Here is a 13,375-nt window from a genome sequence, read left to right as displayed (position 1 = left end):
AGCGACCCCAAAAAACACCCCTCCCAATGAAATGGTATGGCGACCCTGTGACGTCACAAATTCAAGATGACGGCCACCACACATGCCAACGGATCCAACAAAGGTTTTGCTACCTGTAATAAACAAGCGACGTCAAACCAAACCTAAATGTAGTCATTGTGAGGTGCATTTATCCGTTTAACCGCAGGATGTCGCTCACAAAATAACTTACGGCGCGATACTGGACAGTCGCAGGCTGATTGATCACATATTATATAGACAAGCGCGCCGTTCGATATCAGCTGGTGTCCTGCCAACTTTACTGCTACAGTTGACCTGACAGAAAAAACAAAACAAGCAACAGCACTTCTACTTCTACCCTCCCTGGCGATTCTTCGCGGTCCGTCCCTTGTCCTAGAATTTGTCGGTAATTTGTAAGTCAATAATAAATACCTAGATACGAAATGCCATTGAGAAAGCCCCCGTTGCCTCTAATCAAAAAGAGAACAATTATCACTCAAGGGAACAACATGGACTTCACTTAAATCGACTTAACTAGTAATGGTCAGGGTGAGTCTCAATTTTGACATTGATGAATTTCGTGTCATGGGTTTTCAGGCGAAATGTAGGGATGTACTCTCCAAGCAGAGGTTGGTGGGGGAAGATCGTGACCTTTTTATCATATGGCCCGTTTTTTGTCGGGGCATGTCATGGTCATGTAGTGCCTGCTTTTGGAACGGGAGGTTGATGATTGGACAGAAAGTGACTCTTCAATTGGCGCCCAATGGGCAATGTTGTTGGTTTCTAGCCCACGCAAGTGTGATAGGAACATGTCGATTGGTTATGCTCACGGTGACGTCATAGGTCTTACGTGTGTATAAAACTAAATACTAAAGAATCGCGCTACAAAATGAAGAGGAAAATTGCTCTTAGACGGCTTCTAAGTTCTAGATTTATTTTAGAATTTCCACAGAAACTCTTCTTTCCATTTTGACGTTATATGCTTAATGTCTGTGCGTGTGTTTTTGACCACCGGTTGAATGCAACAAGTGATAGTATCATTTTTTTAAATATCTGGATGACTAAGTATAGTAGTTTAATATCTAAACCCCCCCGTGTTATGCCTGTCCACTCTAAGGCGTCTGGGACAATAATCAATATTAATTTTATGTTGCAGTTTTTTTAACAAGTACACAGAAACAGATACAAGTACTAAAACACGGTTACAGAAACGACTGACATTGTATGACGGGTTATTAAGAAAACACGTCTTTTGGTTTAGATGTACTTCCTTTTGACGCATCTCTGTATCTAAAGAACTTCCTGTAAACATAAAAGAGGGATACTGGTAAACCACCAACGGAGCCTCGTTGACATGATAATCCTAAGGTCAAGGGCGTAGTTCACGTATATTTCAAACTTCCTTGCGTATGCACGGGCGGGTATGACTTCTGTATTATTGCATATTTCGGTCAACTTTCTTTGCAGTACAGTAGTATTTCTCAAGTCAAGACGATCGCCCCTTTTTAAAAGAATTTCTGCAACCTGCAACAGGTTACACCCCCCCCCCAAATGTCCTTTTTCCTTTTTCTCTCCGTTCTCCGTTCTTACTTGATCAAAATCCACTATTCTTATCGATTTCTTCATTTCTTTTTTCTTTCTTCTATCAAATGAAGTTATATCAATTTCACACCTTAAAGGCCCACAATGTAACATTTTGGCGCAAAAATTGAAAATATTATTGTGAACAAATCCTAATTCAAATGACATGGACAACCACTTTTCAGCATATTTCCATCATTAATTCGTCCATTTCTGGCATGTATCTCCAAGCTGATTGGTTACCTTAATTTGTCCCGTTTTTCTCAAAGACAACAAATAATGTTTGGTCCGAAATAACAGAAGAAAGAAGCGAATTTTTACGAAATCCCTCAACCCGACGTCTGCTTGAAAATTGTACCTATACCCAAGGACATTATGTATCCCTACCTTGCTATACTCTCCAAGCAGAGGTTAGACACCGGCTTGTTTTGGGCGTTTTTCTATGCGTTTTTATCTGACAAAATAGAGCGCCAAATAGAAACGCCTAAAGAATGCGTCCTAAACAAGACGAAACCTCACCTATGCTTGGAGAGTACATTTCATATACATGTACTTCTTACTGTAAATGCAGAAATGTTCGCGGTGGTTTTATGTTAGCGGTGACAGTTTCACCGGGAACTTAAAACCACCGCGAACATTTTTGTCCAATACTGTAGCAGCATGTGACTATAGCGCTGCCGCGAACCTAAAACCTCCGTAAACACTCCATTTTCCCCGAAATAAAAACCACGCGAACATAAATGCATTTACAGTACTAGTCGGTGTACTAGCAGGACAGTTCCTATCCGGCGGGGGTGCATCCGCTAGCGGGAACGGCGTGCTTACCACCTTGTCACAGTACAATTATTCCCATTCATTAAGAGCATTATCCCTCGCGCCGGACCGGGAGTGCTTACAATAGCTTTTCATTCGCACAGGCTCTCGCAACACTGGCCATTGTTACCTGCCTTTTAGTCCCGTTTAATATATCACATTGGACAGGGTGTTGTCTGGGGGGGGGGAGTGGGGGATAGATATGTTTAGTGGTACTACATAGTTTTATATGTTTAACTGTTTTGTAAACGGTGGATTTAGTGGTAGCATAATAGTTGTTTGTTTTGCCCACTGTTCACTAACAATATCTTATGACAGTAAGTGATAGTTTACCTTGATTCTTTCATGTATTAGTAAACTGCTGAATTTTATCATTGTGAGTATTAAAGAACGTTCAAACAATGATCAATCAATGATAATGATGATTTAATTTACTTCTACAAATAGACAGAAAATTACAAATTATAGCGATAATTTAGTCATGTCGACTTCATGTCCAGAGCTTTCATGAAAATTAAACTTTCCATTTTGGTGTGACCAAAAACTGTGGCCACAAAAATCAAGCATCATTGAACATGTAAGAAATCAGAATACAATGAGAATGTGTGTCGATCATATAATGGCGTTGATAACCAAATGGCGAAAATATGATTGTCTGGATGTGTAATCAATACTTGCATTTTATCCATTTAATGTTGTTATTGAAAGGAATTATCGGGTATATTTTCTTAGCGATACAACGGCACTTGAAGTATTATCGAGTCTACTTCAGATTACGATGCCAAGAAAAACACCATTTGCCATGTACCGCGATTATGCACTTGATGGTGTGATTCTAAAAATGAACATCATACATGTGAATGTGTCTCGATATTAAACTGTTCATAATTCGTGCGTCAGAAAAATTGCCTTTTTAGGTATCTTATGGGAGGTTTTGATAGCAGACAGCAGTTATGGTAATTATATGGTAATTTTGTGATTGGCTTATTCCAGGCGGAATTGCGAGCGGTCAGTTCACTTCCTTACTGCGTGTGTGTGTGGGAGAGAGAGCGTGTACCTCCAGTCTTACACTGATTGAGTTAGAGGCGTTTTTTTGGGGTCAGTTTCCTAAACAGTACTGATTTGAGTACCAGTTGCCACCGTTAGAGGTATCTGGAAGGCTACAGAGTGAAGTTGGAGGATTAGAACGGTCAGTGTTTCGGAAATACGTAAAGATGTCGGCGGCGGAAAGACCCTCTACCTCCGCTGCCTCTACCACGGAACGCACGGCCAGTGGGGATCGAGACCGGGAGCGAAGTTCCAGTTCCCAAAAGGACAACAACATGAAGTTCTTGAAGCAGAACGGCCGATCCCTCAGCACCAGTGCCAAGAGGTAACAATCTTTATCTTCTTCCTAGAGAGACTCCCAGAGATCGTATATAGGAAACATTTGGTTGAAATCTCTTTACGCCAATTAAAGGGCCCATGCGAATCTAGCACCAGTAATTTAAGGGAGGGTGCTAGATGTATGGTGGTGTCTTGTCTTATAAAATGGGACTTTAAGTGTTTTCCGGAGACAAAAGAAGACGAAAATCCCGTTCCCTTGGCCCTTGCCCTCCCCATGTGCCACCACTATCGATTCATCATGTCGATATTTGAAAACTCTACTCAGCGGGTAATTCCATGCCAGCCTCATTTGCATATAAGCTAAAATCGCCGAATTCTCGCTTAAAACGGCAGCAAACCCGCCAACTTGGGTATCCCTTAAAAGCTTTTGGGACGTACTTTAGGATTATTTGTATCATAAGGGGGTAGCGGGTTTGTGGGGGGAGCAAGGAGGGATGAAATGTTGGGGCGCCGGCCACTGTGCAGACGGCGGCCATGTTGGCAGGACCGGCGGAGGCTCAATCAGCGATTCACTTTAATTTTGTCTAACGTCACGAAAAAAACGCAAAACTGTTTCTTCCTTTTCCTTCCTTCTTGTAGGATCCAGAGGGAACTAGCTGAGATCACCCTCGACCCTCCGCCAAATTGCAGGTAAAATACTATTAAATAAACCATAAAAAAGGTAGGAGCTAAATATCAAATGTGCAGTGCTATAATCGATCACAATGGGTGTTTGGAGAAGGTTTTACAGATAGAGTTCTTGAGTCAACAAGACGGAAACTGTGGGTAGTGGTGATAGGAAAGGAAATATTTGCGCCAAACCAACACAAATACACACGTTACAAAATGTACAAAAATGACTAATAAACTGGTGGACGTACAGACTAATAAGTATCTAATACCAGCTCTGAAAAGGACAAGAAATAGCCATGCCTTTAAGTATCCGACTTTTCAACCTGGGATTGATGTGTTCAAAAATTCGTATTTTCCTAGAACGATCGTAGAGTGGAACTCGTTGCAACCAAGCATCCTCATTAGACAGCTTTAAACAATGCATGCAGTTAGATATGCGAAGGTTAGACGTGACAGGTCGTTCGGCATAATATAACCAACTGCTACAGCGCCGCGTGCCTGCGAAGCTGGTGTGTTACGCCGAATGGCGGTTATACCGGCTATATAGATACAGATATATTTCTACACTCCTGACGTATCACCAATCTTGCAACTGGCAAATAGAAGGCAAGCAAGGCCATTGAAGAAATTAACTAGAAAGATTAGTAACACCATTAGACCCTGGGTACCATACAGGTTATGGGAGTTTACTCCCTTCCAAGTATGGAGGAAGAATTCATTTCTCAAGTGAAGGCTTCATTTACTAGCATCCTTTGATTGACAGCAATTTGCTGCGCAAAAGATCGGAACATTTCCAATATTCATGATTTTAAAAAACCAAGCACATGCCGAAAATATTTGTTTGTATTGCATACCCGGTAAACCGCCTCATAGCATAACGCTCAAGGTTTGTACTGAACAGCACAAGCTGCATATCCGGACAGATTTATTTGATCCACTCACACTGGTAGGGACCCCTGCTCTTTTCGACAAATGTAATGGGTTCTTTTACGTGCTTGAGGTTTCGCTCTCCTAAAACACGGCGCCTTCATGTAACATACTTTCCGAAGGACGTCCCTAACCGAAGCTAGGTACTTATTTTCACCTGAGTGAAGTGAGGAAATTTGTGTTCAGTGCCTTTCCCAAGGGCACAATGTCAGCTCTGCTCCTGGGTCAAACACACTGGGTCATTGCGCAACCATGACACCACTTCTTGCATCAACTGTGTAAAAGTGCTTAAAGATGGCGTGCATAGTCCAGTGGTTAGCGATCTTGCCTCTGGAACTAGAAGCCCTGGGTTCGATCCCGGCTGTGTCGCTCACCCGACATGCACGCAACTGGAAAGGGTCGCAGTCCTTAGGACTGGACGTTAAGCCGTGGTCCACTGTTCATTGTGCTTGTTGAAAAGAGCTAGGGGAATTTCCCTGGTACAATGAACCTGTAAATACTGTACATGTACATAGCGTCTGTCTTCTCTGTCACGACCAGTGGATGATTAGCTCATCTGTTCATTGTGTCATTTGAGCTACTGGTTCGAGATCACTTTCCTTTCCATGTACACAAATAACACATGCAGTACATTGACCAGACATTCTAATGAATGGTCACTGCTGCCCACCCGATCTGACCTTGTTGATCTAAACAAGAACATATGTTCTGAAATCCCCCCATGCAAAAATTACTGCCACACCACCATATCCTGAGGCAGAAAGCTTTAATCTATGATACCAGGTACTTCTTTTTCCTTTGTATGTTACAAGATCATTACTACATTTTATAGTCCAAATTTTTAAACTCCGTTACTTGTATTTTCTAAGCTACGTTGATGAAGGTTAGACATCCAGGTAATAAGATACGCCAAAAATAGTTACTCAAGCAACCGGATAAAATTTTAAAACAGACGTTTCAGACAGCATCCGCTGTCTTTCGTCGGTGACTAAGGACAGATCTGGTAGAACTAGTTTTTTATACCAAACCTCTGAATAGATATGTTTTATGAAGTGAAGACAATTTCAGATGGTTCAATAGAATAGCAAGTTAAGACAAGGTTGTATGCTAATGAATCAATTAATTTCTAAGCTATTTTCCATGCATAAATCTAGAAAATGGAAAAATATAGGCTCATCATAGATTGTAGTTGTGTGGATGATATAGGTACATTTTTTGGTGATATGATTCAAAGTAAATACTCAAAGGGCTAAAATTCTTACCAATAGCTTGTATTGAAGTGGTAATCCATTAGAGAGTCCCTTTAGTACAGGTCCAGCTCAAAGTGGACAGTCCTCTAGTCTTTATGGTCTTGTCTAATCCTGCGGTGGTTTCATGATAATCAATGAAAGTTTATTGCAAATTCCTGCCCGTAGGCTAATTACAAGTTCATGTACATGTACATGTAACACAGAGTGGACGTACAGACAATAATAACAATATAACATATGACTACTCTAGTCTTAGCTACTGACACTAAATTCTACTTGTTGGGCTCAATTTCTTTTTCCGAGACAATGGAAGACGAATGATCCCACTTTTTCTGTAATATGTGGGTTTTGTGATGTTAAGAGGAGAGTAGTTTTCGTCTGAAAACGTGGAGAAATTAGGATGGCAAATGGTAGCCTCTTTGAACAGCTCATTTCTTTCGTGGTCGCAGAAAGGGCAACTTGACATAAAATGTGTTTCGCCTTCCACCTTGTTCGACATACATTATTTACAAGTTCTTTCGCACACAGGTAAGTTCTTGTACCGCCCTTTCTCAATTTTAAGGGGATGGGCACTAATTCTAATTTTGCTAATTGCAGAACGTAAATCAAATTTATCTAATTCTTACAGTCTCAGGTATTGCATTTTTCCAGAAAACGTACTTGAAGTCATCTCCAATTGGTATTGGTGGAATATAATGCAGCCTTTGACCCTTGAATCATAATGAGATAGCCTCTACCAGGCTCCGCGGATCGCTGGAAAAATAGTCGAAATTGAGAGAATAGAGAGAATAGTATGCCAAGGAAGTTGTCTATGGAGAGAGTGATCACATCGACCAGGTCGAAGAGGTGGCACTTGTATGCAGGTTTGACTTTATATCACTGGTTGACGAAATTGAATCTGTCGCTTAAAAATACATCATAACAACCTTGATAATAACAGTACTTTATGTAGACTCTATGCCATGTATGGTGGACTATTACGAATTATTGGAACACTACTGGTAGTACTGTAAATGCATTTAAGTTCGCGTGGTTTTTATTTCGCGGTAGGGAGAAAATGGAGTGTTCGCAGTGGTTTAAAGTTTGCGTTCGAAACAATAGTAGCGCTACAGTCATAGTTGGGCAAAAAGTTCCGCGGTAGTTTTAAGTTCGCGCTGAAAATTCACCGTGAAAACTGCGAACATAAAACCACCGCAAACATTTCTGCATTTACAGTATTGTAATTTCCTGTGCTTATTCAACACTTTAAGTTTAGAAACAATAACTCAAGTCAAAGCCTCACTCAGCTTTAGTCAATAGTGGGGTGTTGGAAGACAATTCCTCTAAGTAAGGCAATGGTTACTATAGATAAACCTAAGAGATTTAACTAGGGACTGTTCACCGATGATTTGGATGGGTAGGTGGATCGCTCTTGGTCAGGTGCCATATGGGGGCCTGCATGGGGGGATAATGCTTTACACTGAATTCAGGAGAATGCACTAACCGCATTACGCCAAATTTAAGCGACAGATAGGAAATACATTACAATCCTAGAAAAGTGTACCAAATGTAAATGCGAAATATGTAACTTGTTACAACACACACTTGCTCAGAACCCCCATGTTCAGCCTCAGAATATGTCTGGAATGGCCATTCCAGCTACTGGCAACCAATCACAGATGGTCTCTGCTGGAACAGGGGGTGGTGATTTGCATAATAGGGGTGTGTAGACAGGTGTCTAGATTATTGGAGCTCATGGATCAAGTGTAAAGCCTTTAATGTTCTTGAGATCTTGAAACCTTTGTTCAACATACCACTTTGTAGATGACGGTGATAACAAAGTCTGCATTATGTTGGTATTTTCATGTACACACCTTCTGGGAGTGGTACACTAAGGCCACACCAATTCAATTTCTTGGTTAACGGATTTTTAAAAAAAAATTTTAGCAAAAAAACAACATGAAAACAGAAGGCTGGGATGAAAACTTGCACCTGACCCAGTAATTTTTTTAATAATTCCGTTAACCAAGAAATTAAAATGTTGTGGCCTAATTCTATAGTCAGAAGGGTTGTGTGGTAAAACGCCCTTCTCACATGAGGATCATTTGAAATATCTACATTCTTAAGAATTATGCTATAACTCTGGAATGTCATTTTCAATTTCTTTTGTGGTCTGGTCCGCTATCCGAGGCTGTTCTAGGGGCTGACCAGTGTTGGGGGCTGCCATAATCTCGATTCAATCAGGCTACTTATTTTCCATTGCTGAATGTGATGATTACATTTAGTAAGAATTCTCGATAGACCTAGAGGTTGCTTACCTCGTCAGTTTCTTAATCTCTTAGCCACTTGGGAGCTTAGATTAGTAAAGTACATGTACAGTATATGGGTGTAAGATTTTGTGATATTGTGTGCCAGCTTAAACTCTCACAGACAAAACATTGCCTCCCTGTCTTTATTTTATAGATACTTCCACGGCCAGTGTTCCGATGAACTTTCACTACTTGTCCCACCACAGAGAATTTTTCAACGTACTACCAGGTTTTCCTCAGACTCACACCACTATACTGTGCAACTACCAGCCTCTAAGTCATTCTACAGTAACAGCTTTTTTCCACGAACTGCAAAACTCTGGGATTCGCTCCCAGCCCACTGCTTCCCCCGAATACAACCTACAAACCTTCAAAACAAAACACCACATTAGTTCAATTAGTTCAATGCCGAGAAGTGGCCTCTTACGGCCTTGCATTGAGCGAGATCGTTAAAAAAACCAAAAAAAAAAACTACTGTCTTTGCCATCTGACACTGACGAGACCTTTGGTCGACTAGGCCATGTGTTGTTAAGATAAACCGTAGCTTGGTACAAAGTGCAATTTGAAATTCAATGCCAGGCTCATACCTGTCAATTTCTACATACATGTACTAGTATATGCTCCACTTATTCTGAAATTCCTTTATTAAAGCCATGGTTCGGTGCTCATATTTAGAATTAAAGGAATTTTCCCCAGGCGATTGCAGTACATTGAAGCTACAGGGCTCCAAATGCCTTTCTTGTCACTTGCAGTTTTGCAAAATATTATCTGCAATCCAAAAAAAGAACAACTTCAAATGCACGAAAGAGTTTTATGATCTTGCAAATGTTTGTGATTCAAGGATGCTAATTAGAATTGATGATTGTGTAATACTCAAAAGTATTGTTTCATCTTGTGCTCTTACGACACACTTGACTAGAATTGTGAAATGCCATTTCCTGTATGCTTTAGCACACTGCAACATTTTGATTGAATCTTTGCCAAGAAGGTTATGTTTTCGGATGCGTGTGTCTGTGTTGTGTGTGAACATTGATAACTCAAGAATGCCTGTGTGGATTGTTTTGATATTTGGTGTGTGTGTAGATCTTAATAAGTCCTCAAAATGGTAGGATTTTAAGCCCCCTAGCGGCTTGTTGTGGTACTGCAGTGGAACTCCCAGTTTTGATATCTCATGTTTTGGACATGCTATGGTCATGATTTTTAAGTGGTAGATAGCTCTTGTTTATAATGCCCTTTCCAGATTTTTTAAAGGTGCCCTAAGCAATTTCAGGGGGTCAAATTGGAAGTATTCTGGATAGGAAAATCTGTATGAAATTGACATTTACTCCCCATATTAGAGCACATTTGCATCATTATTTCATACTTTGGGCGTTTGAAAAGAGTAAAGAAACAAGCTACAAAAGGAGTATTTTATCTATTGGTACCACCCAATAATCAGCGCAGAATCCAGCCGTAACCGTTTTTTGTCAACAATTTTCGGTAACTTCCGGCTGCGTAACGTCACAATGTCCAAGCACACTGAGCCATGACCATGTGATTATTTCTCCGGAAGTGTTCAGGACTTATTGGTCAGAATCGCGTATGTTCAGAAGATTTGAAATAATGGCTGACCTCCAAGTGCTCAGATTTTCAATGAGTTCACACCACACAACGACATCAGATCTTTATCTAAAGTTAATATGGATAGAAATCACTAAAAAATTCATTTTGAAAATACACCTTTCAACGTCCTGATATTGCTTAGGTTGCCTTTCAGATGCAAAATTGTAATTTATTTTTTATCTTTACCTGGAATCACAAATTTTCCTCTGCAAATTGCAGCGTACAGGTGGTTATTGTTTTTGAGCCCTGACCAATACAAATGCAATACAAAGTGTTTCTCCTTGTCATTGCCAAGGGAACTAGTCTCAATATTGATTAAAGGCACCCAGAGCATTTTATGAGGCTTGAAAACTGGAAATATTCTAGTTGCTGTAATTTGTATGAAATTGACATTTAATGCCACTGTTTACCACATTTCTTATCAAAAGTGCTCAAAAGCGGCACAAAAATAAGCTACATGGTGATCTTTTAGTTTCACGCGCCGAGTGTAAATAGACCGATACCATAGCCCCACCCACCTCCGTCAAAACGTAGAGATGCAAAATAAAATCATAAAATTGCAAATATTTGACGGACATGCAGTCACCCTCTCATTGGTCGAAACGCTAATTGTGGTGGACAGTAAGGATCAGTCTATTAGGGCTTGGATATCCTATCAGTTCTCACCACACAACGACATCGTATCTTTGCTCCTTTAATGTCGATATGTAATGGTATAGTGTTATTGAAACTTACTATGTGTAGGAATGACTAGAAATTGTAGTTATTTTATTGAAGTTTCAAGCCTCATAAAATGCACTGGATGCTTTTAAGTAAGCTTAAATTAAATCAGGATACACTTTCATCCCACCAATGGATGAGATAGATAGAAAGTTCTACATGTTTTCATGAAAAGGAATTACTGAAACATCCCCAATTAAAGCAGAAGAATGACAGGCATGATTGGTCTGTTTTTGTTGGCCTCCCAGGTTTTCTTTTCCCTTGTTTATTTAGATGTTTATCAGTTAATTTATCAGCTGCAGGGTATGTAGAAGAGATAGGGGGCCAGATATAATCTTCAAGCTAATAATCTTTGAGGAACTTTTTGCTCCTAGTTAGGCCACACTGTCTGGGAACGGGTTTTCTGCACGTGAAAAAAAACAGTTTATATTCTTCTCGTGCTTGCATCAGTTTTGGAGTGCCTAGAGTATGTCATAATTATATGAATTTAATGTTGATACAAACTACAATTGATATTGGTGGTGTTATGCCTTTACACAAGCCGCAAGCAGTTGTCAGCTCATTTCTACCTTGACAGATTTTGTTGCATTTAGCCCGGTTTAGTGATGATTCACTGTTAGTTAAAATCCTCCCACACCATAAGGTGTATAGGGTGGTGCCCATCTCCGTTTCATAGCCCTGGGCCACACTGTTGTGCAATCACTGTAGCAGGGGGCTAGTCCACGGGCAGTGGAGTGTATTTTACTTCCATACTGTTTCATAAGCATGTACCATTTTTATAAAGTCTTTGGTATGACTCGATACGCCTCTAATCCAGACGTGTCCTACCCGGGCACGAACTCAGGCCTTCTGGTTCCAAGTAATTTGAACCAGATGTGGTAAGTGACAGAGGCACAGACCAGTACACCACTGGGACACCCCGATGATTCAGTGTACAAAATGTATGTGATTTCACAAACAATGAAGTGAGTGGAAAATGCGTTGATGAAGGTTAGACATCCAGGTTATAAGATATGCAGGGTAACTGTCACTCAAGCAATGCACTGGATTATAGTGGATAGAAATGTTTGGAATTTTGTCATTTGTGCAATGAACAGAATGTTTTGACAACCAGTTTTACAGTTAAGTGGCTTGTACGGTACTTAAAGGCAACCAAAGCAATATTAGGGCCAATAATGGAATTATAGAAAAGGCTGACATCTTTATGGTAGTGACATTTACTAACATTGTTTAGCACATTTGCGCAATAACTTTTTATTCTAGGATTTTAAAGCCGCGCAAAATCGTGCCGTATGATGATCTCCATAGTTTCGCGTGCCTACAAAAACTCCGGCCACTATTTTCAGTGAGTTCTCACATCACAACAATGTTATATTTTTGCATCATGGATGTTGCTATACATTGTGATAGTGTTGTTTGAACTAACCATGTATAGAAATGACTTTCAAAATCCGATTTTTCGGACCCTAAGATTGCTTGGGTTTCCTTTAAAACCATTCAGAAAGAGCCTGCATGCAACTAAACATAAGTCAAAGGATCTAGAAACATGTATATATGACGTTAACCGACCTTTTAACCACACAAGATCATGCACGTTCCTCTGGGTCATTAATCAACAGACTGTGTCTAATAGGTCTCATCAAGTCCACCTGCAGTGACAGATAGATTAATGCAATCTTGTAGTTCACATGGATTAAACAAGACCAGTGCCAGATTCTGCACGAACAACTATGACAAAAATGAAGATTTGCAGTGGATGTCACTTGAATACAGAAGGACAACGTCCAGACTTTGCATGATGTACAAGATGACTAATAAACTTGTGGACGTACCGACTGATAAGTATCTAATGCCAGCTCAGAAGAGGACTAGAAATAGTCATGCTTTTAAGTACCAGAGTTATCAGCCAAGGATTGATGTGTTCAAAAATTTGTATTTTCCGAGAACCATGATAGTAGAATGGAACTCGTTGTCATCAAGTACTGTAGGAGCATCTTCACTAAGTAGCTTTAAAGAACGGTTGCAGTCAGATATGCAAAGACTAGATGTAACAGACCGTTCGGTGTAATATAACCAGCTGCTGCCGCGCCTCGTGCCTGCGAAGCTGGTGTGTTATGCCTAAATGGCGGTTGTACCGGCTATGTAGATACAGATACAGAAGACACCATGGAGGGTAGCCCGGATTTCAGACTGTTT

General features: G+C 40.3%; 1 protein-coding gene across 1 annotated transcript in view; it reads left to right on the top strand.

The window, feature by feature from the left end:
- The first annotated feature begins 3,366 nt into the window (after positions 1 to 3,366).
- LOC136420690 (ubiquitin-conjugating enzyme E2 E3-like) overlaps positions 3,367 to 13,375 on the top strand; it is a 33,001-nt gene continuing 22,992 nt past the window's right edge. Inside the window, exons 1-2 of the mRNA XM_066407765.1 lie at positions 3,367 to 3,766; positions 4,360 to 4,410. Coding sequence (XP_066263862.1) covers positions 3,609 to 3,766; positions 4,360 to 4,410 — 209 coding nt within the window. The 5' untranslated portion in view covers positions 3,367 to 3,608. The remainder of the gene's footprint in view (positions 3,767 to 4,359; positions 4,411 to 13,375) is intronic.

This window comes from Branchiostoma lanceolatum, chromosome 15 (genome assembly GCF_035083965.1).
Source record: "Branchiostoma lanceolatum isolate klBraLanc5 chromosome 15, klBraLanc5.hap2, whole genome shotgun sequence".
NCBI classification, from domain to species: Eukaryota; Metazoa; Chordata; class Leptocardii; order Amphioxiformes; family Branchiostomatidae; genus Branchiostoma; species Branchiostoma lanceolatum.
The sequence above is the reverse complement of the archived record's forward strand: the minus strand, read 5'-3'. Positions and strand labels throughout refer to the sequence as shown.